The sequence below is a fragment of the Suricata suricatta genome, chromosome 12 (genome assembly GCF_006229205.1).
Source record: "Suricata suricatta isolate VVHF042 chromosome 12, meerkat_22Aug2017_6uvM2_HiC, whole genome shotgun sequence".
NCBI lineage: Eukaryota > Metazoa > Chordata > Mammalia > Carnivora > Herpestidae > Suricata > Suricata suricatta.
Genome location: NC_043711.1, coordinates 89794636 through 89819515, shown reverse-complemented (window position 1 = coordinate 89819515; position 24880 = coordinate 89794636). Strand labels below are relative to the sequence as shown.

The 24880-nt window shown below is 45.6% G+C and overlaps 1 protein-coding gene across 1 annotated transcript in view; it reads left to right on the top strand.

Annotated features, from left to right (window-relative positions):
- PTPRT (protein tyrosine phosphatase receptor type T) overlaps positions 1 to 24880 on the top strand; it is a 770667-nt gene that overhangs the window by 72505 nt on the left and 673282 nt on the right. Inside the window, exons 2-4 of the mRNA XM_029917352.1 lie at positions 3581 to 3852; positions 10264 to 10345; positions 19008 to 19123. Coding sequence (XP_029773212.1) covers positions 3581 to 3852; positions 10264 to 10345; positions 19008 to 19123 — 470 coding nt within the window. The remainder of the gene's footprint in view (positions 1 to 3580; positions 3853 to 10263; positions 10346 to 19007; positions 19124 to 24880) is intronic.

Below are 24880 nucleotides of genomic sequence, written 5' to 3'. Positions count from 1 at the left end.
ATGGTGGCTTTATGAACCAAGCCTGGAAGTGGCACACTTCTGTATGTAGGCCCATTGGCTAGAACCCAGTGTGTGGCCCCACAAATCTCTATAAAGGAGGCCAGCGATGCAGTCCAGCTATATATGCCCAGAACAAAGAGGGCAGGCGTGTTAATGAACCAGGAGTCTCTCCAAATGGAGGTTAGATAGAAGGCCAAGCACTTGAAGCCCCTCTGCCTTCTGGGGGATGGAGCTTCATCTGTCATGGGGATGGCAGGATAGAGAGCAGTCCTAGACTCATGGCGGTGGATGTACGTTGCATAGCTTGGCCTCTTCCACAAGCTTGCCTCACCACCAGAGCTGGGACGAAGAAGTGGGAGCCTGAGCTGGTGGAAGGGAAACCCTCCCGACTCTCTCTGCTGTGCATTATATGCAGCCTAGTGTGGGTCGGCAGCACAGGAGCTGAAATGTCTGTGGGGGCACCGTGGGATTCTGGGTGGAGAGAGCCAGGCACCGCTTGCTTCTCAGGCTGCTTTCTTTACCCCTGTGCCACACCTCTGTGGCAGGTGTGGTCACCCAAGCTTCATGGGCTTGTGAGGCATCACTCATCTATCCCTGGGAAGCCTTCTGGAACCCTGTGGCATGTAGTCAACAGGTATAGGCATAGATTCTAGCTCAGGCTTCTTTCTGTGCTCAGTTTCCCCCTTGCCATGGTTCTTTCTTTGCTGCCTCACGGGGGAGGTTGTGATAGAGATAATCCATCTGACAAGGGACATCTCTCCACATATACTGTGTGACCATGAGGCCATAAACAAGGAGACTTGATTCTCTTGGAAACTTGGGGGAGGGGGTGTTGGGGAGATGAGGCCTCTGCACTACTTTCAGTGGCTCCTATCCCAGGAGGTGGGGAGTGTTCTGATTGGTGGGATGCCGAAAGTCTGATAGCTCTAGATTCATGTTTCTCAGTCTTAGTCACCTTGCTTCTTATTGGCTCATTTTTGGGATGGGCCTACCCATTGGCCCTAAGTGGCCATCCCTCCAGGATAGCTCTAGCCCTGGGGATCTGGGTGGAGTCAGAAGGAGGGAGTCCACGACCATCCACCTGCTTTGTGTGCTGCTGCAGAGAAGAAAATGCAGAAGCCTATTTTGGTCTCAAGTCCAGGTTACTTTCTCTAATCCAGTTTTATGAAGAATAAAATAGGAATTTTGAGCTCTATCTTTCCTGTGTGAAAATTTGTTTGTTTCTTTTCTTTCTTTTTCTTCCTTTTTTTTTTTTTTTTTTGACAGAGAGCACTAGCGTGCGTGTGAGTGGCGTGAGGGCCAGAGAGAGAGAGAGAGAGAGAGAGAGAGAATTCCAAGTATGTTCTGTGCTATTAGCACAGAGCCTGATGTGGAGTTTGAACTCATAAACCATGTGATCATGACCTGAACCAAAACCAAGCGCCAGCTGCTTAACCGACTGAGCTACCCAGGCATCCCTGTCCTGTGTCTATTTTTAAATTCATGCAGAACCCAAGGAGTGTGGGCTCTGAATGCTTGGTACCACTAGAGTCCCAGTGAGCAGCAGGCTGCCCAGCACTTACTAGCTGGCAGCTCCAGTCTCCGGGGCATTGGGGTGAGTGAGTAAGGCTGCTTCCTGAAGTGGCTTATTTCAGTTGAGAATTAGCAGTCTTAAGGTTTCATTCTGAATTGAAGATTTTAGTGGTTCAAATGAAATTTCAAAGCAACAGTGTTTTTCTAGGTAGGAGTCTTCATCCCAGAATCCCCTGAGTTTATCTCCTGTGTTTTATGATGCAGTTTATTTCATAGCATCATGGGACTTTAAGTCACAGAGTTCAACCCTCACAGTTGATGGTGGAACTTCCTTAGGCATCTCTTCAGTGGTGTGTCGCCACCTGCAGTGGCAAGGAACTCACTCTGCCTCTAGGGCCTTTGTTAGAAGGCCCTTTGAATGGAAATTTGCCTCCTGTGGTTTTTTTCATAGATCTGCCTCTCCAGTACCTTTATCAATTAGCAATCGCCACAGTAATGCTGCCCAACAAAAGAAGAGGAAGCTCAGTGGCAAACAGCAGTGAGCATTTATTCTCACACTCAAGGGTCCAAGCATTGTGGACTGGTGGATCTGAGATGGGGTATTGACCATGTGGCTGTGCTTCTAGCTGGGGTGTGGGGATGGCTTGGTTCTTCAGTACTGGCTGAGCTCAGTTCTCCACCACACAAGTAGTTCTTAATCCTCAGCTGAAAAGGCAGCAGCTAGCTGGGGCACAATCTTCTCCAGAAAGATGGTGACTGTGCTGGAGGGCAAGCATAGCTAGGCATGCGCACTTCAAGCCTCTGCTTGATTCAGTCTGTTGGCATCCTATTGACCAAAGCAGGTGCAGCCTGAAGTCAAGGGATCGGGACATGGCCTCTACCTCTTCTGGGAGGCCCAGGACATAGATTCAGGGTGGGTTGAAGAACTATAGAAACAACCATTTAATCTGTCAGAGTAACTCCAAAGATGCTCCCTTCCTTTCTGTGGGCAGTCATCCTGCTTGAAAACAGTAGTCATGTCTTCTGCAGAGAGTAAGAGTGTAACTGTGGAGTTGGAGAGAGTCTGGGTCTCCTCCATCTTTCCCTGTCTGAGGGGTCCAGGGCAAGTCATTCAGTCTTGAAATAAAATAAAAATCCTCTACCTCCCAGGGTCATTGTGAAAATTAAATTGAATACATTGGTACTCCTTAAGTGCTTAGGAAGTGTTACTTACCCTCCTTCCCAGGCCAAACATCTAGTTGTCTCTCACTTTCTTTGGAGTCTTCCTTGCTTAATTGAATATATTTTACTTTTTATGTGTCTTCCTGGGATACTTAGAATTATTCCTTGTTCTGAATACAGTGTTAATGGATAGTTTGCAATTATTCCATGTCCTGAATGCATGGGTCCAAGTGGAATATGTTCGAAGGACCCTTCTTATATTGGAGAGGTTTTTCTTCCATCGAGATGGCCCAAGCTTGCATGAGGTTGCCTTTCACATTTTACACGTAGAGGCTGCACAAGTAGCTATATTCCTGGGGTTTTGGTCCATGTTTCCTTTGTGACTTGCTGCATGTAATGTTTCTTCTGTAAATTTTTATAGACTATCTACTTTTTAGAAATATATGTGTTGCCATCTCTCTTTTTTAAAAAAAAAGTTTATTTTTGAGAGAGAAAGAGAGAATACATGGATGCACATGCAGGGGAGGGGCAGAGAGAAAGGGAGAGGTAGAATCTCAAGCAGGGTCTGTGCTGCCTGTGTCCGGCCTGACATGGGGCTCAGTCCTACGAACCCTGAGATCATGATGTGAGCTAAAACCCAAGCTGGACACTCAACAAACTGAGCCACCTAGGCTCCCCATGTTGCCACCTCTTAATTTTGAAACTGCCTTGTTCAGTAGATTTTTTAAATTCCCAATTACAGAAGATGATACTCAGGTTGCAAGATGGGATGTGGCTTCCTCAGGATCAATCAGACCATCCTAGAGTGACTTGATTTCTGGCCATTATGTTTGTGGGTATCACCAGTTATCAGAAGGATTTTCTTTTTCTTTGTCTCTACTTCCCACCCCGCTTTGTGGGTCTCCAGGATCCTTCATGATGGTGAACAGCTCTGGGAGAGCCTCTGGCCAGAAGGCCCACCTTCTCCTGCCGACCCTGAAGGAGAATGACACCCACTGTATCGATTTCCATTACTACTTCTCCAGCCGTGACAGGTCCAGCCCGGGAGCCTTGAATGTCTATGTGAAGGTGAATGGCGGACCCCAGGGGAACCCTGTCTGGAACGTGTCTGGGGTCGTCACCGAGGGCTGGGTGAAGGCAGAGCTTGCCATCAGCACCTTCTGGCCACATTTCTACCAGGTACAGCATTTTATGGTTTGATTCTCTAAAAAAGTAACCAGACAGGATTCTTGACCTACTTAGAGTTGTTAGGTCAAGAAAGGACTTGCTTTACTCGCTTGTGCAACTTGTGTTCCCTGAGCCTCTGCTAGCAAGGCCCTGTAGGGGTGTAGGTAATCTGGCAGGGCCCCTGCCTTCCTGGAGATCCTGCTCAGGAAGAGGAGACCAATATATAAATAAGCAGCTGCTGTAGTGTGGGACACAGTGGGCTCTCTGGGATGCTACGGGAACAGAGACTTTGAAGCCTTTTATAAAGTAATTGCTTACAAAGACCCGATGAGGGACATTCTATTGTTATCCCTATTTTATGGATGAAAAAATTGAGGTTCTGAGAGATGAGATAACTAGTCAAAAGATTACCCCTGGGAAATAGGGTGTTTAGAGGGAAGCAATGAGGAAGGCTTCCGGGGGGAGGTGGCAGCTAGGCTACTTTTTGAAGAATGAATGAACAATTTTTGAAAAAGGAAGGGAAAAGCATTTGAGTTGTCAGGGATGGTACATGCCAGGGGCTGGAGGAGCAAGTGAGAGAGTTTTGCAGAGTCTGGAAACTCCCTTGTGTAAGGGTAGGACACAAAGGAGATACACAGGGGGCTAAGCTTGCAGAAGAGAGTAGGTCCTGGCTGGCTTTGAATGCCAGGCCAAGGAGACTAAGGGTAATCTCCAGTCTAGAGCAGTGCCACTCAAACTGTTGGAAAAGACCATTTTTCTTCTTCTCAACTCACTCTGTCCAGTGCTTTCATGACTAGTAAAACTGTCACAGCAGTGCCATGTGGCTGCAGTAATTTCTAAACACCGCCTCTCCCACTTGGCCTACTTACCTCACTGCGGACCGAGAACGCAGGGGCACAGGCTGGCATCAGTCCCCAGCGTGTGCTGGGGGGGCACGGCTCTGGGTCTGCTTGTCCTGGGACTCTCGAAAGCTTTTCTTTTTTAAAACAGCTTTATGCATTTAGGTACCATTTACATATCCTAGAATTTACCCATTGAAGTGTGCAATCCAGTGATTTTTAGTAAATCTACTAAGTTGTGCAGTCATCACCATAAACCAGTTTTAGAACATTTTCATCACCCCAGTAAATCCCTTCTGCCTATTTGCAGTTATCCCCCTGCCTACTGTTGAAAGGTTTTAAGTGAGAATGTGACATAGTCAGATCAGCATTTTTCTGTAGAATCTGAAGCAGAAAAATGGACTGGGGGCTGGCAACGTTAGTGGTCAGGAGCGTGTCAGGCATCCTTCGGTTTAGCATCTATGGTATAGTCCTTCCAGATAGACTGGGCAGGGAGCCACATGCAATCTGGAAATGAGTGGAAGGATGTAGCTGTTTTCCAGTAAAACTTTACGTCTAAAAACAAGTGGTGGGCTGATTGGACCTCTAGGCCATGGTTTGCTGAACCTTGATGTAGGTGATAAAGCTGAGGTTTAGAGATAGATACTGAAGTCCAAGGGCACACAGCAAACCACTGGAAAAGCTGGGACCTGAATCTGGATGCCCAGGCTCAAGACTAGCCCCTGTATAACTGAGTATAAAGTAAGTGTGTTTGTAAGTCATGGATACCCCCAGTGAGGCCTCAGGACTCTAACCGGAAAACCCCTATCTAGGGCCTGATGTAAATGGATTACAGGATAGGGCCAACAGTGCAAGTATGATGAGCAGGAAAAGTGACCCAGGAGAGGACAGTGCCACTGTTGGCCATGGTCTTTGAGGAGGTATAGAGAGGGAGAAGGAATTTCTTGGGTACCCTCTTTGTCCCAACTCTGTGGTAAGTATATTGCCTCATTTATCTGTGTAGTAACGTCCTGTGTTAGGAAGCAAAATGTCTTGTGCTCTAGAGTAGGGCATATTATTGGTAAACTGAGGTTCCCGCTATCCTGCCTAGGTCCTCTGGCTCTAAGGTCAGTTTCCTGCTTTGGGGGAAAAAGGCCTATTATGAGAATCTTCCACTCATTAGCTGTGTAATGTTGGATATTTCCTGTCATCATTCCAAATTGCTTGCCCTCATTTGTAAACTGGAGAGAGAAATAGGTACAATGGATGGTTCTTCTGTGCATTGAATGTGATTGCATATATATCAAATGGTACGTCAGGCTTGCAGTGGGCCTCAGTAATTGGAGGGAAGAGGGGAGGAACAGAGGGAAGAACAGAAAAAGAGGAAGGAGGAACGATTCCTTGTTGGAAGAAATGCCCATGTGGTTGAGCTCAGCTCTGTAAGCTCTGTGCCATCCCTGTGATAGGCAGCTTCATCTGGGAGAATTTTCTCTTTTCCAACTTGTTGGCCACTATAGCTTCATTACATTATATTATAGCCTCTGCTGTGAGCTTTGTGGTGAGAAGGCCACTAATGCACTGAACGCAACTTAGAACAGACATGTTTACCCCACCATTACACACACACACACACACACACACACACACACACACACACACACAGTCACTAATGGATAGTTCCATGGCCGTACACACAGGTGCACATGAACCTGCATGCTCCCAGATTCAGCACCCACACATACATCTAGGGGAGAGAAGGAGAGATACCACAGAAGATTCAAAGACACTTGCAAAGTGGATTTTAAAATTCATCAGACCCTGAGGTTCCGTCCTGCATGTATGACTCTATGGACTAAATACAATTTTAGTTTTTAGCAGTTCTGGGACTGAGATCCTGATGGCTTATGTATTCATTTATTAAAGTCATATTTCATAGTTCCAAAATGGACTTTCAGCCCTGCAATAAACAGGGAAATTTCATCTTTCCTATTAGTGGGCTCTGTGGCACCAGGTTTTCAGCAGGGCCTGGGATGAACCTCCGCCTGCCATCTAGCCCCACACCTGCCTCCTCTTGGGAGAGCTGGGGCTTATTAAAACTGCCTAAGCTGTTCTTTAAATCTCTGCCCCTTTGCAGGCAATAGCAACTCTATTTTATGTTTTTAATGATTCTCGACTGTTCTGTCCCAAGATTTAAAAAAAAAAATGAGAACTTTTTATCAGTTACCTGCTCAGTCTGTTTTCTATCACCTGCCTAGGTGAAGTGGTCTTATATTCAGTGCTTGTAATTGCTACATAAACACATGAAACCTAGGACCTGCCTGGATTGGACTCAACTGAATTTGAAGTCCAGTGTCTTTCTCAGGTATCTGCTAGGTTTAGCAACTTCATGTGCAATTCTGGGGGTGCATCTCACGGGGGGGCTGCTCTCCCCCACCCTTCACGCTCTACCCCATCTCCTGTCTTCCACTCCCCGCTCTGCTGAGCAGCAGACCCTCCTCCTCATCTTACCTGGGCCTCCTGGGGCTGGTGTAGGCAAGAGGCTCTCTTGATTTCACCCTAAGCAGTCCCTCTCCATGAAAATATATGTGATCTTTTTTCCTATGAGAGGTGCTGGTAGCTGACATTTTTCTCTCTCATCTTCAGTGAAAATGTTTGCATCTCCTTGAAATGCTTGCTATATAGATTTTCTGCTGGAAGACCACCAAAGGGGAGGCTAAAATGCCAGCTCCCTTAAACCATGCCTGATATCTCCTCCCGTTCCTCCAGCATGCACCCAACCTGCTTTTTGGGGAGGTTGAGGATGATTCATCTCTGAGCCTCTCCTAGAGATGACTTTTTTTAGCCTGGTCCACAACTCATGCATGGAGGGAGGTTTGTGCCTTTCCATGCAAGCCCCAGGAGGCCTCTAAGGTTCTAGAGGCTGGAGCACGTGTAGTTGACTATATGTCCACAGAGTGGCCTTAGGATTGAAGACTGTCCTGCTGAGAAGGTAGGTTTCCCAGACCAGGCCTTGTGCTGCCCCTCAGGGTCCCTGCCCCCGTACACTGGCATGGAGTATCGCTGGGTGTCGGTAAGCGTCCCTCTGTCTGTCTTCCACCTCACTCTCCCTGCCTGCGGTAAACAGCACTCAAGTAGCCTCTACAGTTTGTTACTCACCTTAGTGCCAGCCTCATCGAGAGTATTCAGGGGACCTGCCTCAGCAGCTGAGCCCAGGCAGGCCGTGGAGGGTCCACCGTGGATCTTCTTTGCTTTTCTCTCCCTTCTAGCACTCTTGCTGATCTATCCAGTCTTGTATCTGGATACAGTGTTGTTGACTTTTCACTCCCCAGGAACTGAGGGTGTCTAACTCACAGCAGCTTGCGTAAATTTTATAAAAAAAAAATTGTGATTCTGGAATGGCATGCCAAAGACAACGTGCTCTGGGCTCCTGTATGTTTGTGAGCATTTTTCTCTGAGTGATGGAGAGGACTTTTCTCAGTTCTTTCTTGGGAAGTGCTTTATTCTCAGCTGTATCCAGAGCTTTGGTGTAAAGCTTTGGTATAAATATACTGTGGACCTAGTTCTAACGTCTTGTGAGTCTGGAGTCTTCGTCAAGGATTTGCTGGTCTGCCGTAGCCCTTTCTCTGTGCTTCTGCACTCTCTCCCCACCACCTTTCCCGCCCGCCCTTGGTTTCTGTAGCCACATGTGCTTCTTTATTCCCACACAGCTCCACATGGACCCAAAGTCCAGCCTCTGCCATTTCCTGCCAGTGTGACTTACATCACAGAGTCTGCTGAGAGAATGAACTTCAGTGGAAACTTGGGGTGGGGGGCTACAGGGGACAGCCACCTCAGGGAGTCCATTAGCTTCCTCCTCTCCCCAAACCTGCCACCATTCACTCACATTCCCTCTCTTTTTCCCATCCCTGTCTCAAGAGTAAGAACAACAGTCGTAGCATTTATTAATATCTTACCATGTATGTTGCAAGCCCTTTACAATTATTAACTCATTTAATGGAAAACCAGAACATTCTTTTCCTTGTTTATTACAGAATATTTTTCTCCTGTTTTTGATAAACCCAAATCTCACCTATTCTAATGCTTTACAAAAAAAATTCTCAAGAGGAATTCTGATGGATGAAAGATTCTCTGTTTCATTATAGAATTTTTATTACTGCAGAAGAAGGGAGAGAGAACACTGAACAAATGTGTGTTTCACTATCACACACCCATTCTCCTATGACCAGCCTTGTACTCATTCGTGGAACATGTATTAGTAATTAGGATAGCCCAAGGGCACATGCTTAGTAAGTGGTGTAGCCAACACTGGAACCCAGGCATTCTGATCCAGAGTGCAAGCATTACTCTGTCTTCCTTCTTAAGATAAAGATTGAACATTATCTATTGGCTTTTCCAACTAAGAGGTTATTGGTATTTTCCATGAGAGCAGTTCTGGGGGAAGGAAGTTTTGGGGGAAAAGTCCAGATTATAGTGGGAGGGGAAGAGTTTTGCAGTGAGAAATAAGGAAGAGTTGAGAGTGAGTGTCAATAACACTGTTAAGAATCCCAAATGTGATTGTAATACAGCTGGATCGTACTAGAGCAGGTCCTGCTGCCAGAGGGGAGCTTTTGAAAACAGGAGAAGCCCAAGCATTTATAACTGTGGCTGAAGCTAATTGGGAGATAAAGACCATTGGAATTAGGGAGGTCAAGGGCATTAATCACAGTGTCCACGTAGATCGTCACATATCCTAGGCGAAGTTAGACAGTGGGTGAAAAGGACAGGTCTTAACTGAGTTTAAAAATCTCTACTGAAATACACAGCTTGGGCGAGAGTCCGAATGGAGAATTCAAAGAACTGAATTGGATTCCCAGGTGTTGACAGTTGTGCATGGGGCTTACTTTCAAGAGGTATTATTAAGAAATTCAGATTAGGGAGAGAGACAACCCAAGAAACAGACTCTTAACTGCAGAGAACAAGCTGGTGGTGACCAGAGGGCAGGTGGGTGGGGGGAGGAGAGACACAGGGGATGAGGATCAGGGAGTGCACTTGTCACAAACACCAGGCATTGTATGGAAGTGTTGAATTGCTATAGTGGATACCTGAAACTAATATAACACTGTGTGTTAACTGTATTGGAATTAAAATTAAAAAAAAAAAGAAATTCAGATGAAATATATTCCTGGGGGATATAGAATCAAATCAGGGTAAACCCTCCTTGGCTTATGGTAGCTTCTAAGGTAAGCTCCTGTCACAGTTCATAAGAAAGTTTGCGATATTAGGAAGTAATTCTTCTCTGTGTTTCTCTTGAAACAACAATGAAAAAGGTGCAGGTTGGGGTTTCAGGCCATGTTTGGGTTGTTTTTCTGTATTCAAGTGTTATTTCTGAAATCCGTTAAAATTGTTTCATGTGGCTGACTCTTCTTTTGCTGGTCATTAGAATGTGGCCTTTTTACCTTGTTTTGAAAATCCCAGGCAATTGGCAGAGTAGCATACTAGACTAATGTAATGCCTCTTTGTCGGGGGGCTCTCATGGGAAGCTGAAACAGAGGGTTTGGGGGCTGGGCAGCTTCCTATAAGGCCTACAACCACTTCTGTGAAACCGACTCTCCCCTGTGTGTTGCAGGTGATATTTGAATCCGTCTCTTTGAAGGGTCATCCTGGCTACATCGCTGTGGACGAGGTCCGGGTCCTTGCTCATCCGTGCAGTAAGTCTGTTCCTTCCTTCTCACACAGCCTCACTCCGTGCCCAACTGGGGAGCTTGGAGGCTGGAGTCCCCCCAACACCATTCACTCAGCTCACAACCATTTTTCACTCTCTCTCTTTTTTAATCCTCCCAAAATGCTTACATACTCAATGCAATCAGTCCTGAATAAATTCGTCATTTTGCTGGCCTGTTCAACAGGCAGCACCTACAGGAAATGTGCAGAGAGTGGCAAAACATCTTCGTTTGAATCTCTCTCCGCCATTAAGGGAGTCTAAAGTCCTGATTGTTTATTAGTGGGATTCAGACCACTGAAGTGGAAGAATTAGAAGGCTTTGGATGGAATCTTGTGCAATTGTCTTAAAAAAAGAACAGCGCCAAAACACTGGGAAAATTAGCCCACTGCTCACTCACAGGGAAAAGTACCCCAAAGCTATTAATTCTTTAAAAGTAATTTTAAATACACTCATCAGCTCTGTGTCGGCGGAGGGAGAGATGTCTCACAGTGCTTAGTACTTCTGGGACAGTGTCAAGAGTCCTCAAAAGCACACTGCTCCTTCTGTGCCCATCCAGTTTCCCTTGAAGTTCTTTTTGCTGTATTTAGTCTGAGATTTCTGCCTGTGTTTGTGCAAAGAGCTGCGGTTCCCAGTTTCACAAAGATCGCAGAGGGCCTTGGGTGGCGTCATATTTGGTGACATTTGGCGGGGTGGGGGCCGCGACTGTAATCAGGGCACCTCTGCGGAGGGCTAGCTGGGGTAGCAGCCCCGTGAGTTTGTTAGCATTCTGCATATTGGAGATTCCCATTAATTTATTGGTGGCCGTCTGGTTCCAGGTGACTCCTGGAGGGCCCTCTCCCTCCATATAGCCGTGGGTCATGCCATTGGCTGTGGTGCAGTTTGTGATTTTCTCCAGAAGTGTCCTTGCCCCTGGTTGTTACAGGGTCTTTTAATCCTTTCATTCAGGGGCTGTTTTCAGTTCAGCCCCACCCATGTTGCTTTAATTGAAATGACACTTTGCACTTCTGCTGCAGTGAATTTGTTAGTGCCTTGAACATCACTTCCTTCCCCGCCACTGGAATGCCATTGTTGGACTCATTGCTCAGAGCACCTTCTTTGGAAGAATTTGGGAAAAGTTCCAAAGGGTTTTGGCAAGACAGTAGTTGGGATAATTGTGATTTCATGTCTGTGCAAGAGAGCTGTCCTTCCCTTAGACCAGCCAGTCTCTCAGGAATGCTGAGATCTTACTGGATTATTACTTATTCTGGTCTAAGCTTCCTACCCTCTGGGTTACGTCCTGAGTCTTCGGGATCTCGGTCATGCCTGCTGAACCAGACTTCAAGAGAAGAGGGTTCCAGAAGTCCACCCCCACAGCCATGCAGTGCTTGTATAGTAGATACACAGTTAATCCTGTCACCTGGGTTAAGCCGTCCCCTCCCTGGCCTCCTGGGACTCAGCATCAGCTGCCCGTTAAAGAATGATCTTTGACCTCAGACTGGGCAGCTGTGTCAGAAGATGTCTGACTTCCCTGCCGTCCACTTAACTGCACACACTCAGCTCTGCACAGCCCTCCCAGGTTTGAGGTAGTCTCTGTGAGACCAGGTTAGTTTCCCCAGCCCTGTGCACATCCTGTCCTCGTTGGGGACACTCGCTTCTGCTGCAGCCCACTGTAGCCCTGCTTCTTACCCAGCGCTTGATGTTTGCACGTCTGTCTGTGGCTCCTGCCAGGAGAATCCAGCGTAGCTTTCTCATGAGGCATCCCAGATCCCCCCACTCCCCTCTGCTAGCAGGGCCAACCTGATGCCTGTCCTTCGTTCCAGAGTCAGCTCTGCCTTGATTCCGAACACCACCCGTGGTTTGCCATTAAAGCCAAATGCTGCCTTCCCTCTGAGAAATCTCTGGGAGAGGGTTCTCTATAGGGTATTTGGATGCCTTTCCACCCTAAAGTCTCATGGTCTCCCCTTGGAATTCTCCTCTCCTTGGGGCTGCTCCTGAATTTACGATTCTCCCGACAGCCTCGTATTCCTCCTGCTGAGGAGTGTGGATTGCATGGTTATGGAACTGCCGAGAGCCAGTTACCCAGCAAATGGGCCATGGGATATAACTCAGAAAGACGTGACTCTGACTGTGTTCCTCTGTAATGTGAGTGCAACATGGAATTCAGCCTTGATGCTTAGAAACCTTAAGCTTAAACTTCCCGGAAATCAAAATGTGAGCACATTGCAATAGTGGCTGGAATTGGAAAAATTCCACTTAACTATAAATATACTAATACTGGCAGTGCATATAGTCCTCAGGGGTCTATCCACAGTTCCTGACTTGTGTGGAGGTGAACGGCGCCTCACAAAGGCCCCTGGTGAAGTTCTGTGCTCAGAGCATCCACTTCAGCTTTTGATTCATACCTCGTTTCAATAAGTAAATTATTGTGTATTAGCTATGTGTCTGGAACTTGTGCTGAACACAGGGGATACTTAAATGATGAAGTTGGTTAGGCCCTTATCTCCATGGTGTTAACTTAGCAGACTGGCATAGGGAGGAAAGCCACTAAATAAGGAATCTTAAATAGTAATGAATATAATTTCAGATAGCGATAGTGCTGGGAATATAATAAATGTGAGTGGCGGGTATGAGTGGGGAGTCCTCAGACTTTCAGGGGCAGGGGAGGTGTCTGGACACACGTGGCCTGAGCTGAGACCAGTGTCTCCTGTGTAGTGATCTAGGCATGGGGACATGCCAGGCATTGGAGACAGCAGGCGCACATGCTCTGCACTGGGAGTCGCAGGTGCTGCCAGAGGACCCGGAGTGTAGGGAGTGGAGGTGGGGGTGAAAGTGGGAGGGAGGCAGAGGCCTGACCACGCAGGCCCCTGAGAAGCATGATGAGGTTAGGCTTTAATCTAAGAGCAAAGAGGAGCCACTGGAGGGATTTGTCCTAGGGATTGATTTGCTCTAAGTATTAAAAGATCACTTTGGCTCCTCTGTGGAGACAAGTTGAAGAGGAATAGAGAAGTGAGGAGACCTATCAGGAGGAAAGTTTCGGAGTCACGGAAGAGGTGTAGTGGCTTGGACCAGGCTGGAGGAGAGATGTCCATTCATCATGTGGCACGTGCTTACTGAGTGCCACCTCCAGGACAGACCCTGTGCTGGATGTATGGGAGTAATTCACAATCTTTCTCTGCCTCTCCACTGTGGTTGAAGACCCTGGAAATGAAATGAGCAATTACTTGATCTATAAGAGTGTAAATTAGTTTGCTAAGGCTCCCATACAAAATACCACAGTCTGGGGTGGGCAGGGGAGGGGTGTGGCTTAAACAGCTGAAATTTATTTGCCTACAGTTCTACAGGTGGAAGTCTGAGATGAAGATGGTGGGGTTGGTTACTCCTGATGCCTCTTTCCTTTGCTAGCTGTGTTCTCACATGGGCTTTCTTCTGTGCACACATGCCCCTGTTATATCTCAGTGTGTCCAAATTTTCTCTCCTTATCAGGACACTGGATAGGTTAGATTAAGGTCCACCCTCTCCAAATAGAGTAACTGCCTGAGGTGTTGAGCAGTAGGGCTTCATCATAAGAATTTGCGGGGGGAGGGGTGCCTGGGTGGCTCGGTCAGCTGAACGTCTGGCTCTTGATTTCGGCCCAGGTCCTGATCTCCTGATTTGTGAGTTTGAGCTCCATATCTGCGCTGTCAGCCCAGAGCCTCCTTGGGATTCTCTCTCTCCCTGTTTCTCTGCCTCTCTCCTGCTCACATGCTTGCTTGCTCGCTCTCTCTTTCTCAAAACAAATAAATAAACTGAAAGAATTTGGGAGGTGGGGAGACACAATTTAGCCCATAACATATGGTCAGCAGTGCTGTGAAGAAACAGGGAGAGAGGTGGACAGATCAGATCTACATTTAGGAGGTAGAGTCACCTGGTCGCACTCGACAGGTTAGTTTGGGAGGCAGAGGCATCAAAAATGGCGCATGCCTGGATTTCTGGCGTAGGCACCTGGCGGGTGCAGGCTGGGGTGGTGGAAGTCCATCGAAGGTGGAGCCTGAGTGATGCCTTGCAGCGTGCCTGCCATGCGTGCGTCCTGATGGGATCGCGAGTCACGCAGACTGCTGGTGGCTCCTGAACTTTCTTTTGGATTGCCAGTGTTTTTTTGTCCCTCCAAAACTTTCATATTCATGCATTTATGCCTTCATTCATGGTTGTTAAAAATTTAACGATATGGAGAAATATGCATTCTCCTTAGGCTTTGTCATTCTCCACTTCTGTCCTCTGAACACTTTTTCTATTAGCATCAGGTCAGTGCTTATCAATAAGTGATTCCATGAGATATCCCGAAAGTTCCAAGGGGGTTCGTGCCTGATCTGCAATTGTGTTCTTGATCGATTTGAGCTGAAGTTATGACTTTCAGTGATTGCCTTGCAGCTTCCAAAACAGTGACGGACACACAGGCGTAATACCCAAAGGAAATTATTTTCTCTTACAGACTGAAACCTCTCGTCTATCTTTTATAGCCCGTTTAACATTTTTGTGTTATTCTAAAAGTATCTTAGCCGCAGCCCCCTCTGCCGTCATTTCTCAGTGTTAGGCAGTAGCAGGGCCACCACGGCGGCAGCCACATATAATAAATGTCAGCACAATTTTCCACCCGGTTTCTAGGTTTCTAGCTCCCAAGTTGTCTTTTGGGATTTTTTAGACTTTTTTATTTCCCCCTCATCACGACCTTGGGGGGCATGTCACTGAGCCCATGGAGAGTCAGCACCACAGTTCTAGTGTGTGTACTGCTCTTGCTTCTCAATTGCGTGGCTTCCTACTGAGCACAGGCAGGTTTAAAGAGCGAGATAAAGGGCACAATAATGTGTCTTTGGATGTTGCACTGACATCTGCAGGAGTTTAAATGTCACCAACATCAAGGCGTTTTGCCCCAAATGCATAGCCAGTTTTCTGTTAACCCCATTCAGCAGGACCCCACTTTGGGGGTACTGGGTCTCAATGGGAAGCCAGGGTGAGGTGTTTAAAAACACAAACTGGAGGCCAGCCTGGGCCCCAAGGACAACTGTGTTTGGCAAGTAGAAGCTGGCAGGATAAAGTCTTCCCCAGAGCTGTAGATGGTGAGGGGAGTGAGAGTTGAGAGAGGGTGGTTGGGAGAGGAGGGGGGAGAAGAGGGTTAGAGAGGGCGGGAGCTCAGAAGTGGCCTCAACAGGTGCCCAGTGTGAGGAGGATCCCGAGAGAGACTTCTGTCATGAGGTGGGGATGAGGCCCGGGCTCCAAGAGCAGACACCAGAGTAAAGGCGTGTAGTGAGAGCACTAAGTGGGGAGGAGGGTATTCTGGATAAGCTCCTGTGGCAGGAACCTGGACTGGGGGCTGACAGTCTTGTGACCTGCAGCATGCTGCCTGCAGTCATGGGGCAGACAAAGGCAGGACCGGCCAGTGGGAATGACTCTGGGTGACTTCCATAGGAGTCGTCACAGAGACCACACCCGGAAGATCCTGCTGCAGATGTGTTTCGTTAGGTCTGCAGGGGGTTTTAATGGAATTCTTTTAATTTTTTTATTTTAAAGAATGCACAAGCTGGGAGAAGGGGAGGGATGGAGGGGGGAAAAGAGAGGGAGAGAGAGAGAGAGAGACTGAATCTCAAGCAGGCTCCATGCTAAGTGTGGATTGCCTTGCCATGGGGCACGATCTCACAGCTGTGAGATCATGGCCCAAGCCAAAATCAAGGGTCAGATGCTTAACTAATTGAGATACCCAGGTGCCCAAAAATTCAGTCAAGATTTTAGAATGAGAGATTTCACATAAAATCTGAATTTCTTATTTGGGGTGAGAAATTGGACACTTGGCTGCAGTAAGCAAAGTACTCTGGAATGGCTGGACCCCCTTTCAAGGGGTCGTGGGATCGTTACCATTTTCCTTAGTCCTCTCCACTCCTTACTGCCTTCTCAGTGCTGAGGCTGGTGTCAGACACCTGTTACGATTGTGTGGGCAACGTTGCTGTTCTTACATAGAAATCTTTATTTTACCCAAGTCTCTACCAAAAGTGGGGGAGTGAGTGATGGAACAAGGGGGTGGTCATTCATTTATGTTTTGTTTTATGACTGAGCTACTTCATTCGTTTATGTAATTGGCTCCTGTAGGTGCGTGGGTTCAACATCTGCCGTAAACCATCAGTGTTTCACCAGAACATTAACACTTGGGGCCATTAAGCCTCTGAACTCTCTCTCATTGAACCTAGAAGGGAGGCAAGAAGAGGGATTGAAGATGAAAAAATCCAGACAAAAGGTTGTCTGCTGAGAAGCTGGGAATCAGAAGCAAGCCGGGGATATTGATCCAGAGAAGATCCATTTCTGATTGTACAAGACCCAGACATTAAACCATTTTCCCAGTGTCCCCCAAGGGCACGGAGAGACATCCCCTTGTAAAACCCAGCATAAAGCCTCCCAACATTGGAGTTAGAGCTCTTCTCCCTCCCTGCATGGAATGGATGTTTCTTTTCCTTTAAACCTGTGGCATAAATGGGCCTACTGGGTTTACTCTCAGTCCCACTTGAAGAATCGACTTGAACCGATAGTTCCAAAAATAACTTTACAAAATTATACAGGAAAGCAAAAAGGAAACAATTTCAGACAATCAAAGCAGCATGACATTTGTCAGGTTGACTAGATGCAGAAATCTTCAATTCTAAGAAGCCCACAAGGAGAGGTCTTCCCTGGCCCTTCAATTCTTGACGCTACTTCAGCAGTAGGATCCTGAGGGTAGATTGAGGGGGTCTCTGAGCTGTTGTCATTTGTTTAAAAGTCTGAGCAGAAGGTATGTGTTTTCACAAAGCATGTCTGCTTCTTCATGCCAAGAGGTTTGGCTTTTGCTGAGCGCTATACCCGGTGACACAGGTTGGTAGAGCAGGTAGTGTGTAGCATGAAGGCCATGGGGACAAATGGCAAGGAAGAGGAGGGATCACTTGTGATAAGATATTCAGGAGCAAGTAGAGGAACCTCAAGAGTCAGCCTGGCCTGCAAGCCCTTCCTCTGGTTCTCTGGGGTCCAGGTGATGCTCTAGACTTCTCACTGACCAGGTGGCTGGACAACGTGCTAGTTAAATGTTGCCTTTTGGGCTAAAAGTTGGACTTAATTCTGTTTCGGGCTCTTATTAATGCTACATAGCTTTGAACAAATTTTAACTTGTTGAGCTTTGATTTCTGTCTCTCTGAAAGGGAAATAATAATAGTGTCTGCTTTATAGGAATGTTATGAAGTTAAATTAGATGGAACACGTAAAGCATTTATCACAGTCTCTGGCTTTGCAGGAGCTTTAGATAAGTGACATGATTGCTATTATTTGTCTCCCTGGATATTTGACTCTGTCTGAAAAGATGGCCAAAGGCCCTTGTTGAACTTTCTTGATTCTCTTAACAGCTGTTCATTTGATCGAATTGTGGGGTAGTTGAGCCCAGTTCATCATGGTTTGGTTGATGTGTTAGGGATCCTTGGCTTTTTTTAAAAGAAGTTTGTTTTGAGGGGGAGAAGGGGGGCATCAGAGAGGGAGAGAGAGGATCCAAAGCAGGCTCCACACAGCACAGAGCCCAGCATGGGGCTCAATCCCATGAACCGTAAGATCATGACCTGAGCCAAAACCAAGAGGCGGACACTTAACCAACTGAGCCACCCAGGCGCCCCAGTGGGATGCCTCAGTGACAAAATTCATACTTCTACACATTGGTTATCAGCCTGCTCGTCTTCGTAGAGTTCAAATAGGCAAGAACGTGACTCCACAAACAAGGAAAGAGGTAATAGCCCAACATAAAACTATTTAATTCTGGAATTGATTGCTCACAGATCCTGTGGATTTCATTTGAAAGTCCCTTTCAAGTTTCTGTTATGCCAGGTCACCAGAGTAAATGGCCTACCTTCCTCCCATCCTTAGGAGGTACTCTAGCTTACAGTTGAGAGTGTAGACTCTGTATGTTTCTTGAGTTCTTGGTGCCTCAGTTTACTCACTAAAAGGCAAAGATGATCCCACCACCGACTGCATTGGGCTCAGTGAGTTACTATGTGTGGACAGTTCACATGACGCTGACCACATAGCAGTCGTGATGATGACTACCGTTTTTCTCCTCCACCTCTCCCCCTCCTTTGCTCTGCCCTCCATATGATCTTCTTCATCAGTGTCATCACCAAGGCCAGGCATCTGGGTCTCAGGCTCAGAGGTGCTTTGCTTAAGCTTTCTTCATTTTGTTTACTCAGGCTACAAGGCAATTATCTATGCTGAATCCTCTCCATGTGCCCACCTCCATTTTCTTCTTGCAAACATGCCAGCATTGCCCAGAAGCTAATATTTAAGAATTCTAAAGCTCTCAGAGACCAGGACTCATGTCTTGGCTCCCTCACTTTCTGGCTCTCTGACTGTGCCAAACTCTAACCCCCAAGAGCCTTAATTTTCTGATCTGTAAAATGGAGATACTAGCCATCTCAGTGATATTGGTGAGGTTTAAGTGAGGTGATCCTGTAAAACTCTTAGAACAAATAGCACCTGGCTCATAAGGAGTGATCAAACAGCAGTATCTCTTACTGCTCCAGACCACTTTCTAGGTGCACATGCCACCCACCTGTGCATCCTGTGTGGCTATCCGTGGATGGGGAGGTGGGGCAGGCTGTTGAACTGAGTTCTCATATGCTGTTTGGTTTCTCTCCTAGGAAAAGCTCCTCACTTTTTGCGGCTTCAAAATGTTGAGGTGAATGTGGGGCAGAACGCCACATTTCAGTGCATCGCTGGAGGGAAGTGGTCTCAGCATGACAAACTGTGGCTCCAGGTAAGAGTGGGAGTGACCCTGTGTACACCTGCCCATCCCCTGATAAGGGAAGGAAGTGTGTGCTGCGATGGAGGGCTTGGTGGGTGAGGGGAGAGGATGTTTTTATGTACCTCTGCTCCTTAGATGATGCTCTGCATCCATGATTTTGTTAGATCTTAATTCTAATTCTGGTTTATGGGCATCAGGATACCCATTTTACAGAAGGAGAAACTGATACCTCAAACATAAAAGTGACAGACCTAGAATTTTCAACTCTGACCCTTCTAAGCTGCCCCCTAACAGACTTTATCCATTAAACCCAGACACCCAGGGTGAAGACACACTCTGTACTTCAGATTCTGGGGACTGTGAAATCCTAAAATCTTGGGTGGAGGGAACCTAGCTACTACCCAGTGGTCCACCAGATTCCTATTTGATGGATAATGTTCCTCCACAGCATTCTGGGAAAGTCTTGTAAAATCACCCTTTAGCAGAAGATTTCACTAAATGAGCAAAGTCATCTCTTCTTTGACTGAATGAGTCCATCAGCAACAACTGCTGGAAAGGTGTTCAGAGTTAGAATCTGTTCCTCTCTCAGGTCTGCTCATTGGCCTTACTTTCAAAGCACGATAAAAGAGAATCTCTTTTAGTGGAGGTGGGGGAAAGGATGGGACCTAGAGTTAGACAGATTATTACAGCATCAGAGATACTGCCATGGGTGCTCATGTTGAAATACCACGTGCTAAGGCAGCGCAGAGTGGAACTGGTCAGGCACATGCGGCTGGTGAACAGATACTGGTTTTGTGTTTTTTATTTTATATTTATTTATTTATTTTTAAATGTCTATTTTTGAGAGAGCACGTGCAAGTGGGGGAGGGACAGCGACAGAGGGGCAGAAGATTCGAAGCAGGCTCCGCGCTGTGGGTGCAGAACCCAAGGCGGGGCTCAGACTCAGAAACTGTGAGATCATGACATGAGCCGAAGCAGGATGCTTAACCTACTGAACCACCCAGGCGCCCTATGTTGTATTTTTATTTTAAAACAGATTCACTGAGATATTTTTGAGATACAGTATTTAAAGTGTGTAATGTAATACATTTTCACATGTGCATGTATATGTGAAACTTTGATCACAACCAAGGTATTAGACATGTCCATCACCCTCGAAGTTTGCTCCGGCCCATGTGTAATCCCTGCTTTCTGCCGTGTTCACTGTTATCTGTCTCCAGGAAATCACTGGTCTACGTTCTGTCACTGAACAGTTGATCCTAAAACTATATTGGTTTGAACTGGGCAGGTTCACTTATACATGGATTTTTTTTTTCCTGATAAATACAGTATAGTACTGTAAATGTATTTTCACTTCCTTATGATTTTTTCTCTAGCTTTACTGTAAGAATACAGTACATAATACAGGTAACATACAGAATGTGTTTGTTGACTATGTTATCAGTAAAGTTTCTGGTCAGTATAGGCTGTTAGTAGTTTCATTTGGGGGAGACAAAAGTTCTATGTGGATTTTTTTACTGTATGTGTAAGGGTTTAGTCCTTCTAATCCACTTTGTTGAAGGGCCAACTGTATATTTGCATGTTGTAGAATTTTTCATAAATGAAATCACACAATATGTACTCTTTTTTCACTCAACATGATTATTTTGAGATTCATCTATGATATTGTGTGTGTATATGTATATATAGTTTTTTTTTTAAGTTTCCTTTGTGGGCTAATATTCCATTGTGTGAGGATACCATAGTTTATGTATCATCTGCTGATGACGTGTGGGTTGTTCAGATACTGGTTATTTAAAAACAAGTTGCTGTGAACATTCATGGACTTGCATGGACTTACGGGCATATACTTCCGTTTCTCTTGGGTAGAAGTGGAATGGCTGGGTCATATCATAGATGTATAACTGCTTAAAGAACTGCTTAACTATTTTCCTATATGGTTGTGTTATTTTCCCCTCCCATCAGCAGTGTATGGCAGCTCTTGTTGCTTACCAACATCTTGGTATGATCAGTCTTTTTAGTTTTAGACATTTGACTAAGTGTGTAGTGTTACCTCATTGTGATTCTAGTTTTCCTTTCCCTCATGACCAGTGATGTTGAATGTCTCTTCATGTGCCCATCTTCTTCCATTTGTATGTCTTCTTTGGTGCAGTGCCCATTTAAATATTTTGCTCATTTATTATTGTGTTATCTTACTATTGCATTTTGATATAAATCCTTTGTCACATACATGGTTTGCATATGTCTTCTATCTGTGGCTTGTCCTTCTATTCCCTTAACAGTAGCATCAGAGGAGCAGTTTTTAAATTCACATGAGATCAGGGGGCATCTGGGTGGCTCAGTTTGTTGAGCGTCCGACTTTGGCTCAGGCCATGATCTCACCGTGGGTTCAAGCCCCGTGTTGGGCTCTGTGCTGACAGCTCAGAGCCGAGCCTGCTTCCAATTCTATGTTTCCCTCTCTATGTGTCCCTCCCCTGCTCATGCTCTATCTCTGTCAAAAAGAATAATGTTAAAAATAAAAGTTGTAAAAATAATAATAATCAGAATAAATCAAACTTATCATTTATTTTTTCTTTTTTGGATCTTATCCTGGCATCATTGCTAAGAAATCTTTGCCTAACCCCATGTCACAATGATTTTTTTGTTTCCTCCTAGAAATTTTATAATTTTAGCATTTACATTTAAGTCTGTGATCCGCTTTGAGTTAATTTTCTATATGGTGTGAGGTATGCATCAAAGGTGGTTTTTTTGTTTTGTTTTTTTGGTGCATTTGGATACCTCACTTGTTCTGGCGTCATTAGTTGAAAAGAACATTCTTTCTCTACTTTCATCCACATGTGTGTGGGACTCTCCGTTGGCTCTTTGGTGCCACTGATCTCTTTGTCTTTATACCACTGTCGCACTGACTTGGTTACCGTAAGCTTTACAGTAAGTTTTGAAATCAGGTATTGTCAGTCTTCCAGTTGTCTTCATTTTCAGAGTGATTTTGGCTATTCTAGGTCTTTTGCATTTCCATAGGACTTTTAGAATCACTTTGTCAACTTCTACAAAAAAAACAACACCTATTGGGATTATGATGGGGATTGACTGCATTGAATCTATAAATCATTTCGGAGAGAACTGACAGCTTAGCAATAATGACTTTTGTGAGTATGCACATGGTCTATTTCTTCATTTATTGGAGACCTGTAGTGATTTCACTCAGCAGGGTTTTGCAATTTTCAGTGTATAGGTTTTACACATTTTTTTGGTCAGCCTTACCCTTAGGTATCTGATATTTTTGGTTTAAAAATATCTCAATTTCTGACTTTTCACTGCTAGTATATAGAAATACAGTTGACTTTCATATATTGATCTTGTATTCTAGAACCCTGTTAAACTTACAATGGCTATTTACATTTAAGTTAATCAAAATAAATCTCAAAACCTAGAAGCCAGTCACACTAGTCACATTTCGAGTGCACAGTAGTCACAGGCATCTGGTGGCTACCATGTTGGATGAGTACAGAGAGAACATTTGCAAAACAGCAGAAAGTGTTAATAGAGAGGAGAGCTCGGGTTTCAAGGAAACAGGAATGTTATTTAGCAGAAACTTACTCCATTTACCTCCACCTTCATCTATTGAAAGCTCTCCATCCTGTCTTCTGGTTGACTTCTTGTGGATGTTGGTCCCTAGCCCATCCCAAGCCCATCTCTGCACACTTTGATGGGAGTTGATAGCAGTGCTTCTCTTTTTGGATTTGAACCCATCTCCTACAGCTTGGAAAACCCCTAGGGGCTAACAGTTATTTCTTGCTCTTTAGCAGAGCAGTAAATGAAAATACTGGGATGCCTGACTCTCCTGCTCCCTTGGGCTGCCTCAGACCCCAAGAATTCTGGTAAACTTCCATGTGTCACTCAAGTATTTAGTGCTATTTACTCTTTCAATTGTAATTTGTATTAATGTGCATCACGCTCTCAAGAAGCTTTGTTATTTCAATGGCCTTGCCCCAGTTGGGTCAGGAGACTGAGAAAGAACAGTCACAATATTCTCAGGATCTTTATTTAGCTTCTAATATTTAGCTTCTAATTATTTTATGATCATTATTGCTACATTTCTGACTTGCATGTCCTAAGGCTTGGGTTTATCAGTGGAAGGCTGTTAGAATGTAATAGAAGTTTTGAAGAAAATAGAAATATACGGGGTGGAGCTCTTCCACACCTCATATCCCTGCTTTTCAATGTAAACCAAATCTTATTCCACAGAATGTTTTTCAGGTGGCTTACAATGGGACATAAAGCGTGACAAGATAGCATAAATTAGAAGTGAGGCAGCACGAGATAGGAAAAGAAGACATCAGAGCTGGTCATAATGTTTAAACTGCGTTTCTCCACATCTGTCGCTTATTGGTGGTCACAGTTGGAGGCCCCAACGGAATAAAGGAAACTTGTCAGATACACAGTTCACAGTGTCCACGAGATAAACACAAACCAATTTCTCGGGAAAATTCTAACTTGTTCACACAGAAGCCAGACAGGAATTGTTCCCAGGCGTCTTCATAAAGAAAACAGTGTGTGATGTAAGGAACAGTGCTCACCACCACAGCCTTAGAGGGCACACAAGTGACTTTCGTAGGCTTGTTTTCCATAATGGTGCTCTGGGCAAGATGGTTTGGGGAGGTGGTCAAAGGGGAGGGGTTGGGGTGGGCAATGCCATATGACAAGGGTCCCCGATTCTGTGCTAAGTCCATCTCCATCCTGAGGTATATGTGGTGAGTGAATAGATTCAATAGGTATTCCTTTAACGAAACAACCAGAAATAGTGCCTCCCTCATCTATATTTCAGGAAATATTGGGAGGTAATTGGTTTACTCTATGTTCTCCAGCAAATGCCTACTTGGCTGGGTAATTCCAGGCTTATATTCAGATGTGTAGTTGGAAGTAAGCTAATGTCTTTGTACAAAATATGAGGCACCTGTCATGACACCTGCTGCTCAGGATGCCACTGTGCCCTGATCTCAGACGGGCTGAGGCAGTAGTGAATTTCTCATGATTTTGCGGCTCTGGATCTGTTGCAGTGTCTGGAGGAGCAGCAGCCTGCAGACTGGCCAGAGTTCTGTTCCGTAGATCAAGGCTGCTGTGACTCAGCCTGAGAATTTCCAAAGCAAGTGAAACAAGCATGTTGTGGCCAACAGTCTACCTTGCACAATGCTGTTTCCTTGCTGAGGAATCACTCAGTCCCCAAAGATGGAAACATTTTTGTCCATCAGTTTTCAGTCTGGGAAATAGAGCCAGTGACTGTTTCCAGAATAGTGTGTCAGTACCCCCTCTCTCTGGCAGTGTTTGGGGAGTGGTTAGTGGACTCCTAGTGTGAGATAAATCCGTATCACGTGTGTTGGAGAGAATGCTTGCCTTCCTTTCTGCCAAGTGGAGCTCTCTAGCTTGCTTGTCCTTAATTTCATTCTGACCATAAATTAATAAGTTAAAAAGGAAGACTAGCCCAAACCTCTGTTTTACTCTCTCCTAGAAACTTTACACGCTCTTTAGAAGCCCCCAGCTGCTGGTGCTGGCTTTCATGGAGTTACACTGCAAGCTCTACCTGAGGATCAATGGACAGGACCAGTGTGAAGACGTGTATCCCTGAGCCTAAACAATAGGAGTCCCTCAGGGAAAAGGCTGACCCAGGCCCATCAAGGTTACATACACACTCCTCTTGTTTGGGGAGGCTTTCCCTTGAGGAGAGTATAATGGCATGGCCTCTGGTGGAAGGGCCTCATTTATAACTTGCAG